A 14136-nucleotide genomic window follows, 5' to 3' on the forward strand; every position below is an offset into this window, starting at 1 on the left:
TTCAGGTGTACAAAGCCTTGGTCAGACCCATCTTAAGTCGTGTCCAAATTTGGAGACAACATCTCAGCAATTATGTTGTCCTGAGAAGGCAGGAAATGTATTTTCACCAGAATAGCACCTAGTCCTCAAGACTAAAATAGTGAGGATCAGTTGCAAACTTAGTTTTTACATTTCTCAGTTGAGCAGATGGAGTGGTAATCTAAATGAGATCTTTAAAACACTACAATGGTTAAGTATAGATCAACAACTTCTTCCCATGGGAAATCCAGAACATAAGGACATAACCTAAAAATTAGAGCTACTGCACTTGGGAGTGAAATGAGGAAGCCCTTATAACAAAAAGGATAGTAGGAAAATGGAATTTTCTCCAAAAAGGCTGTGGTGACTGGCCACTGAGATTTTGAAGACTGAGATCCAAAGAATATTATCTATGGCAACTGCTACTCACTTGTTAAACTGACCGTATTGGTCAATCACATTGATTAGATTAGATTAGATTACTTACAGTGTGGAAACAGGCCCTTCGGCCCAACAAGTCCACACCGACCTGCCGAAGCGCAACCCACCCATTCCCCTACATTTACCCCTTTACCTAACACTATGGACAATTTTGGCATGGCCAATCCACCTGACCTGCACATCTTTGGGCTGTGGGAGGAAACCGGAGCACCCGGAGGAAACCCACGCAGACACGGGGAGAATGTGTAAACTCCACACAGTCAGTCGCCTGAGTCGGGAATTGAACCTGGGTCTCTAGCGCTGTGAGGCAGCAGTGCTAACCACTGTGCCACCGTGCCGCCCACATTTGCAGCAAAAGCAATTTTTTTTTTAAATCTGCAAACTATTTCCTGATGAGCTTTGTTTTACTTCAGGTCACAGTCAATGTGTTAGTTAAAGAAAAACTGTACTGTCAAATTTGACAATAATGAGATAGCAAGATACATCCGCAAGCTTCGAATGAGAAGTATGAAAAGAGTATCCTCTGGAGCTCCACCTTACAGCATCCAGTCACAAACTTTCTCCTCTCCCTTTCCTGATTAAGGCACATTATTATATAAGTGATGACAGAAGTCTTACAAAAATCACATAATTACAGCATCAGGGAGAAGCATTTCCTCCAAGAACAAGCTTTGAATATCAGTCATCTCAAAGACAAACAACATCAAGCAAGTCAAGATATTTCCATGGCAGTCTAACACAAGTCACCTAATGATCTTTCTTTTGAGGCAAACGCCCCTCATCCCGGGATGAGGAATGGGGGTGAGTTCTGAAGAGTCATACTGAACTCAGAACATTAACTGTTTCCCTATCCACAGATGCTGCCAGATCTGCTGAGTTTCTCCAGCACTTTGTTATTATGACAGACGGTGATATCAGTCTTGACAAAGATGGTTCTGAACAGGCATAAGAGTATAACATGTAAAACTGCAACTTAGAAGAGTATAAAGAATACCACGAGTTTCATTATGGCTGTGGGACAAAATGAACTAGTACAGAGTTTTAAGAGTAACTTTAGGACAAGTTGCACAAAGTATTTCTTCACATGAAAGCAGGTGTAGTGAGGGTGATCCACAGCTCAAATAATTGCTGGCTGAGGCAAGTAGTAATTAAAACACAACACATCAATACAAGAGAGTAATCAAAATGATTATCTGTTTGAAACCTTTGTTGGCACCTGTTTGAAACACCAAGGTTTACGTAAATTCTTAGCCACCCCCAAATCACCATCACCAGTAATGTATCATTTTATGATATGGATCCAAATGAAAGCAATCCTCTCCAATCAGGCACATGGTTGTACAGAAATTGGAACAAAATTGTTTTCTCCATAGTTGCAAATAGTAAAACCCTTAAGGAAATAAACAACTATGGCTTTGTCGAATGAACAAGAAACAACTACAGCCAACCTTCTCAGTGGTCAAAGAAATAAGAGATTTGCACTTCTCAATTGTATTTAAAGCCAATTAAATACTTCTGGAAATTAGTGGTGTAAGGTAGGAAACAGCACAGATAATTTGCACACAGCAAGCTCCCCTGAACAGCATGAAGTAAACTCCGTTTCTGATGTCAGCTGTGGGAAAGACAAAAGGTGAGGACTCCCCAACTCCTCAGAGTAGTGCCACGAGAACTTTTACATCCAAATGAGGGGCATGGCATTGAGTCTGTTTAATATCTCAAACAAGAAATGGCTCCTCCAAAAATACAGTATCCGTCATTTAAACAGTGGAATCTCAGACTTCATCTTGTGCTCAAGTCTCTCAGATGGCTAAGAGCAATTCATTGTGCTGTTAATTTGATTCATGCAGTGCTTTTACCTCAAAAAGAATTTTCAAACTTGAACCTACACAACGAAAAAGGATACTTCAAGTTCAGCTCATATTAAAGGCGCAATAACTTAATTACACTAATTTTTATTGGCCATAAAGAAAACAAGAAATCATTTGACATCAGCTCAAACTCTATCTTTCTTTCCACTGAAACACATTTTTAAAATAACATTTTTGCATTAAAACATGACAGTCATGACACCTTGTTTCTTAAAACAGTCAACGCCCATACCTCGTTAACGAATACCCAAAAAAAAGTTTGCCCATATTTTGGAATGAAACGTCTTAAACAGACACCCACAAACAGATCAAGATTCTTTGTTGTTTCAGGTAAGACACATCCATAATGATAAATATGATATTTTGACAATCTATTGCAAGCCTTGGAAAACTACAAATTTCTCATCATCAACTGAGTAACCAATGAGCAGTCATTTCAGATAATCTGCCACAAGTGGTTTTTTGGAAGGTACAGATGTATGGAACAACTGGAACTAAAGAGAGCCTTGGGTGAGAATTTGTTTCACTTTATTACTGTGATTTAAAACTGAAATGTGGTGAAAGTCTCTATCAACTGAAAAGTAAGTAGTTTACTTTAAACAAAATTAGCCTGCAATCAAGTAGCAAACTAGTTATCAGTTAAACTACATCCCTTCATTCATAGACAAGACTAGACAAGGCAGCACAACTCTTCAGAGATATCATAGTTTTAGCAAAACAAAAAGGAACAAGACCCTGCAGGTCAAGGGTACAAGTTCAGAAGATAGTGTGGGTTGACTTATCACTGATTATTTCCTTTCCTGTCAATGAAATCAAATTGCTGACAGTCACTGCGTGTTGGAAGATCTTTAGACCTGACTTCAGATTCAAATGGGTAACAGTTAGGAAGCCTAAAATTTAAACGATGGGATTTCACAAATATTTCAGAGAGAACACTGCTGGTTTTGCTTTGTTTCTCTATTACTGACAGAGCGAGTGCTGCTTTTCTTGTTACAATCTTCAACAATTCACATCTCAGGTCTATGAAAACACAGAGCAACCTGACCCCACAGCATGCTGCTGGGTAATAAACAGCACAGATCTAAAAACTTGGCCAAGTCTTTGGTCCTGCAATTAACATATAAAACCCATCTCTTATTTCTTAAAACGTTTTATTGGATAATCTTCCAAAATTCCAGTAAACAGCAAATAATCCACAGTTCTCTCTGGTCTGACATGTAATTTCCAAGAAACCACATGATAAATCTCAACTCAGATAAGTCACAACAGTTCAATAACCCAGTTTTTCATTATCCATGCATTTATATTTTTACTATATAACATGTACTCCTAACACTTGGAAGGCAAGTTCAAATAATTTTTATCTGTAAAATTGTCCATAATAAATCAGTATAGTCCCTCTGTAAAATCAAGTTACTTAGTATGGACACAAAACCTATTGGTGACTTGAATAGACAATTTCCAATTAATTTAGACATTGCTCATCAGGATTGCACATACAAAGTTACTTGATTAGGGTGGTGGCTGAGTTTAATATGACCTTATTTCAAAAAGAAAACACAGATTAAGGTATAAATGGATACTTCAGGGTAGCTAGAAGGTAATAATCTAATTGAACAGTTCCCATGCGATTTAAAAAGGTGGGCAATTTAAAATTGCTCAAGGATATCATTCCTATAAACAATTGTTATTTCCACTGATTAACTTTATTTGTTAGATCAGGTTTTACAGCAATTGCTGTACTCACCAAAATAGCAATACCAGCTACTCAGTTGAGAGCTCATTTTCGTATGCTAACTATTGTTAGATATTATCAACTTTCAGGGAAGACCTCTGATTTTCAGCTCAGAATTGACAATTTAAATAAATACTATTAGATTAAAGCGAGGTCATACTTGTTGCAGAGATAGCAGGATTTTTTCGGAGGAGGGAGAAGTCTTGGAGTCGATGCTGAGAGTCCAGTAAGGCAGAGGGTGGAACAGAACAGCTGGGTTGAACCTTTCCTCTGATAGGCAGTCTGTCCCTTCTTTAAAATCTTCTTACATCCTGAACAAGTGACCCGTACACTCATAGGAGCTGAAGCTGTCTGCCCACTGCCACCTGCAGATGACTTTGCTGTGTTGAGAGCATTTGACGTATTTTGCTGTACCAATTGGGATACTGCAATACAATAAGACAATGTCTTTAATTGAGACAAATATGTAGAAAGCAAATATAAATTTACATTTGCCGTGTGTTTGTGCCTTGATGTGTTCTTCTCCTTTTGAAAGCACAAACACTTCCCTTTCGACATTTCTCCCCTAGCTCTACACACTAAGTGCAGCCTCTACCGATGCTTCTCAAAGTAGGACAGTCATGATTTTTGGCCCTGGTATAAAAAAGGTAGGAACGTGCACTGCTTTCACACATGCCAGTAAAACGATCAATTATTGGGGAAAATGGTGCCACCAGCTAATTATTTCAAGTCAACTACTCCAAATCAAATGCTCAAGAACAGAACAAATCCTGCAGAAGCCACTTCACAAAATGCTGTGATTCGCATTAGAATGTGATCATTAATCTTTCCGGTTTAAAATGTTTTGTTTGTTCATATTACAAAGGCACTAAGTAACTATTCTCTGAAATACAAAAGTAGAAACATTGAAAAGACATTGAAGCAGCATTTGCGATAATTTAGTGTGTAAACCTGGTGAACCATCAAGGTGATTCTGCGTTTGCTGTCAGTCAGGAGCAGCGATATGAATTCTGTAACTTGCTTCAACCTCCTTCAGACAAAGGAAAGAAAATTCTATTCCTCATCGCCATCTACAGATGCCTTTTGAATTGTACATCTTTATTCAACATTAGAATAAAACAAATTTTGCCAGTTTTGATGATCCCATAGCTAAAAGTCTCACTGACCTCACTGCCAAAATCAGCAGGGCAACCGACACCTATAAAACCATGATCCAGCCAGGACGGAAAAGGCTGAAATCAGCAAGGAAAAGAACTGAAGATTTTGCTACTATTTCTTTATAAATACGATTCCTTTCAAAGTGAATATTTGCACAAATGGAGGCAACATCAGTGTAGAATTATTAATCGAACAAGCGGCACATTCAAAATTTAGGATATAGTGAAAACAATTAAAAATCTCAGTGCTTTCTAATAGACTGCGTTTGGTAAAATATTCAACAGCACCTTACAAAATCAGTTTTTCTTTATTGCTTAAGAGAGTTGAGAATATATTTCATAAACATTTTTCAATCATCGGAATACTTTGACCCCAAGTGATTATTCAGAGTCCACAGTCATGTTTAATCTGCAATTCTCTACGTGGTTTCACCATGCTTCTAAATCAGGAGGGTAATCTGTGCATCATCACTCTCCAGCACCTCCACTTCACTATTAGGGTAGAGTTCAACTGTTTGTATTCAGGACTGAAAGTACTGAGAGAATGGTACATAGGCATCAACCGTGAACCTTAAACACCATTTGTAACTGGACATACAAGAATGTCAATCAGAAACTTGGGAAATGACAACGAAAGTGAAGCGTCCATGAGAGCTCGAGCAAGTGTTGAGATGGTTAAAGCGAATGACATTTAATTCCACTGTTGACATACTTCTTAGCTCATGTTTAAAAGCAAGATTCAAACCTGTCACAGTAGCTAGGCAGTGAACATGGAAACTTAAATGCAAAGAAATAACAAATCGAAACCAAATCTTACCAAAATTCCCTTTTACTGGAGGAGTGAATTTTAGAATGTGTATGTTTCACCAATCTTTCAGTTTTATAATTAAAAAGTAATCCACAGAAATAGAATCTGCATTTCAATTGCACAACACTTCCATTGCTGGAATTTTACTAGGAATAATTGAATACAACAGCATTCCAAACAAAAATATTGCGAATGGTAGAAATGTGAAACAGAAAGCAAAAATGATGGGAATGCTCAAGCAGGTGTCCGCATCCATGGGAGAGGGGGAGTTGGCATTTCAGATCAGTGGTCGCTCAATAGAACTGGGAAACCACTCAGTTATAAGCAATTTGAAAGGAGGGTGACAAAAAGAACAGGAGGTCTGCAAGAGGGTGGAAGACAGGACAAATCAAATGATAATAGAGTTCATGGTGCAAACTCCTCGTGAGTGGTAACAGGACACTATAGACATATCTAGATGAAATGTGAATGACAAAATGATGAACAGCTGCCACGTGAAAGCAAAAAAGAAGAAATGAAAGAAAAACAACAAAACCAGCGAAGGGGCAAAATGGGTGCAAAGGCATTGACCTCAAAATTTAACTCTGCACCTTTCTCTATACATGCTCCTAGAGCTCCTGAGTACTTCCAGAATTTTGCATGTTTATGACATCATCCACTTAGTGATTACTTGGCCTGCAAACTTCTCAGCCTTTCAGCTTTGATGCTCTGCTCAGAATGTTAGCATTTCTTTATTCTATTCACTGCCCCTAGCTCAAATCTGGCTCTCTGAAGAGAGCACTCATCAGTTTTTACCATTACTTCCCAGCGGAGCAGTTACGCCAGAATGCTAGGCTAAGGCAAAAACAGGACAAGGTATAAAAGCACAAACAGTAGCATTCTTTTCAGTCTATGATTCTGTGCTATGCATTTGAGAGAAGTTGAGTAGCTATCTAAAGAATAATCAATGCTCAGATGTAAAAAGTTAGTCAATTCCAAGTAACAACTTTTCAACAATAAAACTAACTTCTCAAGATTAGTAACACTACGCCTGAACAACAATCTACGACCAAACTGATCTGTGCAATTGGACTGCACTGACAATTACTAACATCTTTAAAAAGAGTAACATAGATTTCGATTACCTCACCCTGAGCAGAAGAGCACTATGAATAGTTAGCAGCAAATCTAGACATGTTAAGTAGAAAACGCTTGCAATGGGACAAAATTCTATTCAAATCTTCAGTATGGTACATGGCCATGAACGCTAATATGATTGGAATCAACAGAGTTTCAACTGGCAATTCATCATTCATATTTGTTCCCCAGAATACTGATGGCTTTAATGAAAATGTAGTAGCAGGATGAACCATTTGAATTTCAAATCTGGGAGCAAACTACGATTTATGTACATCAGCAAAGCATCGGACGAGTGCAGCCAATGGAAATATATTTCAATCCTTCAGCCTTGTGATTTTTGTTTTTTTAAAAACTCTCCCTTCCTACTCTTCATTCCTGGCTAAGTTCCCAAGGCTGTTGTTTTATGCAGAATGTTTAAATTTGAGAAACAGAAATGCTTAAGAGCTGCTTGTTTCCGACAAACAATTCTGAGGGATTTCCATGAAGGGCTCCCTTTTAAGAATTCTCACCTCTTCTCAAATACAGACCTGTTTAGGTGTAGTTTCATTCAAATTAAAAGTGTTAAAACAGCACAACGCACAAGTATGTTCCCCCATGCTTTTAAGATACCTCCATCTATGGAGAAAGTCATTAGCCCTTAGGTCAGCAAGAACATTGTACAATGCTTACCAAGTGGACTACCGCTCACGGAAAACACTGCACTGATTCGGATATCAGATTCCTGAGACTTGGAATGTTGACCGTACCCCTGAAATTAAAAATTAAAAATTTGCTTTCACACTTGAACAGACAGAAACTATATCAGTCTTGTATTTAGTTTATAGTCGTACTTTTGAGATTACTGAAAAATGATAAGCATTAAACTGAGTGACTTTTAGGAGTTACCATAGTTCATCAACATATTATGCTACAGATAAGAAAGAAAAGCAATTTGAAAAGAATAGTTTATTCAACAACATTCTTGCTTCTGACTCCAACCCTGGGCTTAAACATACAACCTTAGCAATACTGTACAGAAGAATTATGAAGGTATCATCCTTCAAATCAGAAAAGCAGAATTCTGCAAATGCTGGAAATCCAAAACAAAAATGAAAAGGCTGATCCATTCTGATCAACTTTAAATATTGGCTCGGCTTCTCTCTCCATGGATGCTGCTTGGTCTGTTCAGAGTATCTAGCATATTCTGTTTATAGCAATTTAGTGCCTTAAAGACCCCAAAACATTATTTGGAAAAGGGCCAATACATCATTTATGTCCAAGCAAATTAGCTGCTTTTTTTTATAGAATTTATAGAATTTCTTCTCATTGGTCTAGTGGAGCCATGCAGTAAGCAAAATATCCGATTGAAAACATTGCACTGCATATATCAAATACTTTACAGATTTCTCAAACACATGATTGTGTCATATGAATTGATTCTAACTGACAATATGAGTACTAGGACAACAGCATGTTCTATACAGTAAAGTCTTGGACTCAGTCCAGACACTGGGAAATAAAAGTAGTTAAGGCTTAATAGAATCAATGATAAAGAAGTGTATCATTTCTAAATGGTCAATGTGGATTAGTACAGAGTTAACTGACGTCAGTGCAGCAACTTACTTGCTACAATTACTCAACTGTTGTTTGTTCCATGAGGGATATGAAAAAAAAATACAAAAACAAAAAATATAAACAAAACAGGATCTGCAAGGTGGATGTGCACAGCGACCACAGGAATGGCACAGGAATCCATTCAAGTTAGGTAGTTAATAGGAATGGGGTGATAAAACAGGACACTGCCAGTGAAAGTGGTGGAACATTTAAAAGGCATCTGGACACGTACATGAATAGGAAGGATTTAGAGGTTACGGCCCAAGTGCTGGCAAATGGGACGAGATTAATTTAGGATATCAGGTCGGCATGGACGAGTTGGAGTAAAGGGTCTGTTTCCATGCTGTACATCTCTGCGACTCTACGACAGTACAGTCAGGGAACGGACACACAGTTCTTTGCACCCAAAAGCAAAACTCTAGAAATCTGTGTTGCTTGCCCTGTAGCAGGATTCAGAATACGTGCTCTGGGTTGCACAGAAATTTCCAATGGGGTGAGGAGAATCCAGTTGTCAGAGTCCACGTAAGTACCAATGACATAGATAGGGCCAGGAGAGAGGTTTTGTGTAGGGAATCCAAGCAATGAAAAGCAAAATTAAAAGGCAGTTGTCAAAGGTAATGATCTCTGGGTTATGACGAGGCAAAAGCCAATTGTCCAAGGGTAAATTGGGTACATGAATATCTGGCTTAAAGATTGGCGTAGAAGAAATATATTCTGAATGAGTCATGGGGCACTGGAAGTGGGGAAAATGGAAGCTCTACTGTTCTAACTCGTAAATTAGATAAAGCGAAACCAGTAGATGCATTATACTAGGATTTCCAAAAGGCATTCAATAAATGCCACATATTAGATTAATAGGCAGGGAAAGGGATCATGTAGGGTATTAACATGGAAAAAAGTTTGGTCAATGGACAAGAAGCAGGCATGCAGGTAGCATTCATAACAACATGAATCAATTATCTGAAATAAAAAGATGAATGATCTCACAGCCATCACAAACACACAGCTGGAAGATGATTAAGACTGGAATTTGAATATTCAAGAGTACACAACATTTCAGAAGGATAAGGAGCTAAGACAAGGTTATGGCACAGCTCTGACAAAATACTGCATTGTTAAAATAGTGAGGGGACTCTGATTCTAAAAGTCAAATAGAGAATCAGTTTGGGTAGAGTTAAAAAGTAGAAAGGAAGTGGTCACTTGTGGGACTAGATTATAGGCTCCCTAACAGTAACTGCACTGCTGGATGGGGTACATGGTAGGAAATAATATGGGCTTGTAAAAATGATACGGCAATAATCATGGGTGACTTTAGTGTATATATAGACTGGACTAATCAGATTGGCAAAGGTAGACTGGAAACTTAGTTTGTAGCATATTTTTAGGAGAGTTTTGTAGAGTGACATATTCAAGACATGATAACTGTACGGGTTATTCGAGACCTGGTAAAGCTAACGAGACAATTAATGAAAACCCTCATGATGTAAGCATCTGTTACAAAATAATTAAATTTCACATTCGATTTGAGGGAGAAACTTGTGGGTGTAAAACCAGTGCCTTGAAGTTAAATTAAGGCAAGAATCAGGCTTAGAAGACAGGAAAGTGAACCAGCAAGTTCATTAAGGATAGGTCAGTAGAGGTGCAGTGGAAGAAGTATTTCATAAGCCTCAGTAAAAATACATTCCATTAAGAAAGACTGGCTCCAGGAAGAGGATGCGTCATTCATGGAAAACCACAAAAGATTAAACATGTTATCACATTGAAAAAAGCTTATTATTCTGGATGGAATATAAAACAAAAGTGAAGAATGACTATAAGAATAAGAATGAGGGAGAAATTATATTATGAGAGAAAGCTAGTTTGAATAAAAAATTTATCGAGGTACTTCAAAAAGGAAAAGAGTAACTACAGTGCTCATTGGTCCTCCACAATCTGATTAGGGTTCTAATAATAGGAAAGAATAAACAGCAGATGCGCTGAAGATATATTCAGTATCTGAGTTCACTACAGGAGATAACAAAACACTCCAGATGCATGTGTAAATCATGAGGTGAAAGGGAGGAAAGAACTATTTTGAAAAAATTACAAAAACCATGGAATAGGTGCTTAGAAAATTATATTACTGCTCATTCTGGGAAAACGTGCGTTTCGGCAGCGCGATTAGATTATAATGTCACTGAAGTCGGGAATGGTATTTTGGAGAACGCTTACCTCCATCGGCAATAGCGTGATTTCAGCGGGAATCGGTTCGCGCACTTCGTCCTGCGCATGTGTCGAGGTGCACACCGAAATCTCCGTGCTGTTCTGCGCATGCGCCGATGTTCTTATCATTCTGTGCATGCAACAGTGTCCGCACATGCGCAACGTTGGTGCTGATCTTCGTGCCTTTCTGCGCATGCGCCCATGTCAGCTGCCAACAGAGCAGCTTTCTGAGAGAGGTACTGTACAGAGAGCAGCTTTCTTATTGTTTTTAAATGTACCGTGTTAAACTTACTTTTGTTTCGTTAATATGATTTCAACCTTTATTCAGGCTGTGCTATACTTTGTGTTAGACATTCAAGTGCTTTTTGAGCAGTCATGAGTGATATGTTTTGCTGGTCTGCTCCGAATCCCACTTTTCCTTGTATTAAGTGATTTTCTATTAAGCAAGATTTTGCTCGAATGCAACTACAGTGTTATAGGAGAACTACCTGCATTAGAATTTAATGTTAATAAAATTCTGATGGACTTCATCCTCAGGGCTTAAAAGTGGTCAATGCTTTTAAATTTATAATGTTCCATGGATTCTGGGAAGCTCCCATCAGAATGAAAAATAGTGACTGTAACTCCTCCATTCATAAAAGGAAAGAGAAAAAGCAGGAAGTTACAAGCAGACTAATATTTTTTTTCCCACAGAATGTGTGTGTAGGAGGCGCACTTGGATTTCTAGAAGGCTTTTGACAAGATGCCACATCAAAGATTACAACATAAAATGAGACCTCATTGTGTAAGATGTAAAAGTCTCAACAACGGGCTTGTTGGCTAAAAGGAAACAGATTAAACATAAATGGGTTGTTTTCAGGTTGGCAAGATGTAACCAGTGGAGTGCCACAGGGATCAGTGCTGGGGCCTCGCTCCTTAATATCGATCTCAATTACTTAGATGAATGGGCAAACAAAATAGTAACTGAATTAGCTGATGATTCAAAGGCAAGTAGGACACTAACACATGAAGTGGAAATAAGCAGTTTGCAAATGAATAAATAGGTTCAGTGATTGGGCAAAAATGCGGGAATTGGAGTAAAATGTAGTAAAACATGAACTTTCCATAATAGCTGAACAAATAGCAAAGATCATATTATTAAATGGAGAGATTACAGAAATCTGAGCCACAGAGATTAATATGCAGGTACAGCAAGTGACTTGGAAGGCAAATGGAATGGAGCCATCCAGTGCAAAGGAGATTGAAAATAAAAAAAAGGAAGGTATAGAGTCATAGAGATGTACAGCATAGACAAAGACCCTTCGGTCAAACTCTTCCATGCCGACCAGTTATCCTAACCTAATCTCGTCCTATTTCCTAGCACTTGGACCATATTCCTCTAAACACTCCCTATTCATATATCCATCCAGATGCTTTTTAAATGCTGTATTTGTACCAGCCTCCACCACTTCCTCTGGAAGTTCATTCCATACACGCACTACCCTCTACGTGGAAAAGTTGTTCGTGTGGGTCCCCTTCATATCTTTCTCCTCTCACCCTAAACCTATGCACTAGTTCTGGACTCCCCCACCAGAGGGAAAAGACTTCGTCTATTTATCTTATCCATGCTCCTCATGATTTGACAAACCTCTTGAAGGCCACCCGTCAGCCTTCGATGCTCCAGGAAAAACAGACCCAGCCTATTCAGCCTCTCCCTGTAGCTCAAATCCTCCAACCCTGGCAACATCCTTCTAAGTCTTTTCTGAACCGTTTCAAGTTTTGCAACATCCTTCCAATAGGAAGGAGACCAGAATTGTATGCAATATTCCAAAAGCGGCCTAACCAATGTCCTGTACAGGTGCAACATGGCCTCCCAACACCTATACTGAATGTTGTGACCAATAAAGGAAAGCATAACAAATGCCTTCTTCACTATCCTATCTACTTGCGACTCGACTTTCAAGAAACTATGAATCTGCATTTCAAGGTCTCTTTGTTCAGAAACACTCCCTAGGACCTTACCATTCTGTGTAGAAGTCCTGCTCTGATTTGTTTTTCCAAAATGCAGCACCTCACATTTATCTAAATTAAACTCAATCAGCCACCCTCAGCCCATTGGCCCATCCTATCAAGGCCCCATTGTACTTTGAAGTACCCTTCTTCACTGTCCACTGCACCTCCAATTTTGGCGTCATCTGCAAGCTTACTAACTATACCTCTTTCTGCTACAATTGTTATGGGGTTGATAAGATCACATCTGGATTTCCATGTACAGTCTGGTATCCTTATTTAGGAAAGGACTTGGTTCCATTAGCAGCGTAGAGAGGGTTTACATGTCTGACTACCAGCATGGAGTAGTTACGTTACGAGCAAAGTCAGGCAGATTGGGCCTGTATCCTTTGCAGTTTAAAATAATGACAAGTGGTCTTACTGAGATACTCAAACTCCTGAGAGGACTTGACAGGATGAATGCAAAAAGAGTGTTTCTCCTTGTGGGTGAGGGTACAAATAGGGGACATAGTTTATAAATGAGGGGCCTCTCATTGAAGGCAGAGATGGGAAGTAATCTTTCAGTCAAAAGATTATTAATTTGTGGAATGCACTTGCCAAGTGAGCAGATGTATGTACATAACTTTAATGTCTGCAGATTGGAAATGATCATAGAATCCCTACATTATGGAAATAGGCCATTTGGCCCATCGAGTCCACACAGACACTCCGAAGAGCATCCCACCCACCCCCAGTACCCTTATCAACCTGCATTTTCCATGGCTAACCTACCTAGCCTGCACATCCCTGGACACGATGGGCAATTTAGCATGGCCAATCCACCTAACGTGAACATCTTTGGTTTGTGGACAGAAACTGCAGTATCCGGGGGAAATCCATATAGACACGGGCAGAATGTGCAAACTCCACAGACAGTCGTCCGAGGCTGGAATTGAACCTGGGTCCCTGGTGCTGAAAGACAACAATGCTAACCACTGAATCACCACGCCAAAAGTTTAAAAAGTAAACCAGGATTTCCAATCACTATCCAAAACCACAATTATTTCAAGCACGGACAGGCTCCCACAAAGGAACATCTAATCAACATCAATTGTCTGTGGTTTCACAAGAATAATAATGGTTTACTGTTACAAGAGAAAACTGAAGCTGCAAACTACTTTTATGTTGGAAAATAGCAATTACGGTGTTCTTGCATCAAAAATAAAT

The 14136-nt window shown here is 38.9% G+C and overlaps 1 protein-coding gene across 6 annotated transcripts in view; it reads right to left on the minus strand.

Moving 5' to 3' along the window:
• The window catches only part of LOC132830119 (zinc finger MYM-type protein 4-like), a 203919-nt gene that overhangs the window by 46955 nt on the left and 142828 nt on the right, over window positions 1-14136 (minus strand). For all 6 annotated transcript variants that reach the window (XM_060847614.1, XM_060847612.1, XM_060847613.1 and 3 more), the window contains 2 exons: window positions 7816-7894; window positions 4223-4487 (listed from right to left, as the gene is read on the minus strand). In XM_060847614.1, coding sequence (XP_060703597.1) covers window positions 4223-4487; window positions 7816-7894 — 344 coding nt within the window. The remainder of the gene's footprint in view (window positions 1-4222; window positions 4488-7815; window positions 7895-14136) is intronic.

Source organism: Hemiscyllium ocellatum, chromosome 30 (genome assembly GCF_020745735.1).
Source record: "Hemiscyllium ocellatum isolate sHemOce1 chromosome 30, sHemOce1.pat.X.cur, whole genome shotgun sequence".
NCBI classification, from domain to species: domain Eukaryota; kingdom Metazoa; phylum Chordata; class Chondrichthyes; order Orectolobiformes; family Hemiscylliidae; genus Hemiscyllium; species Hemiscyllium ocellatum.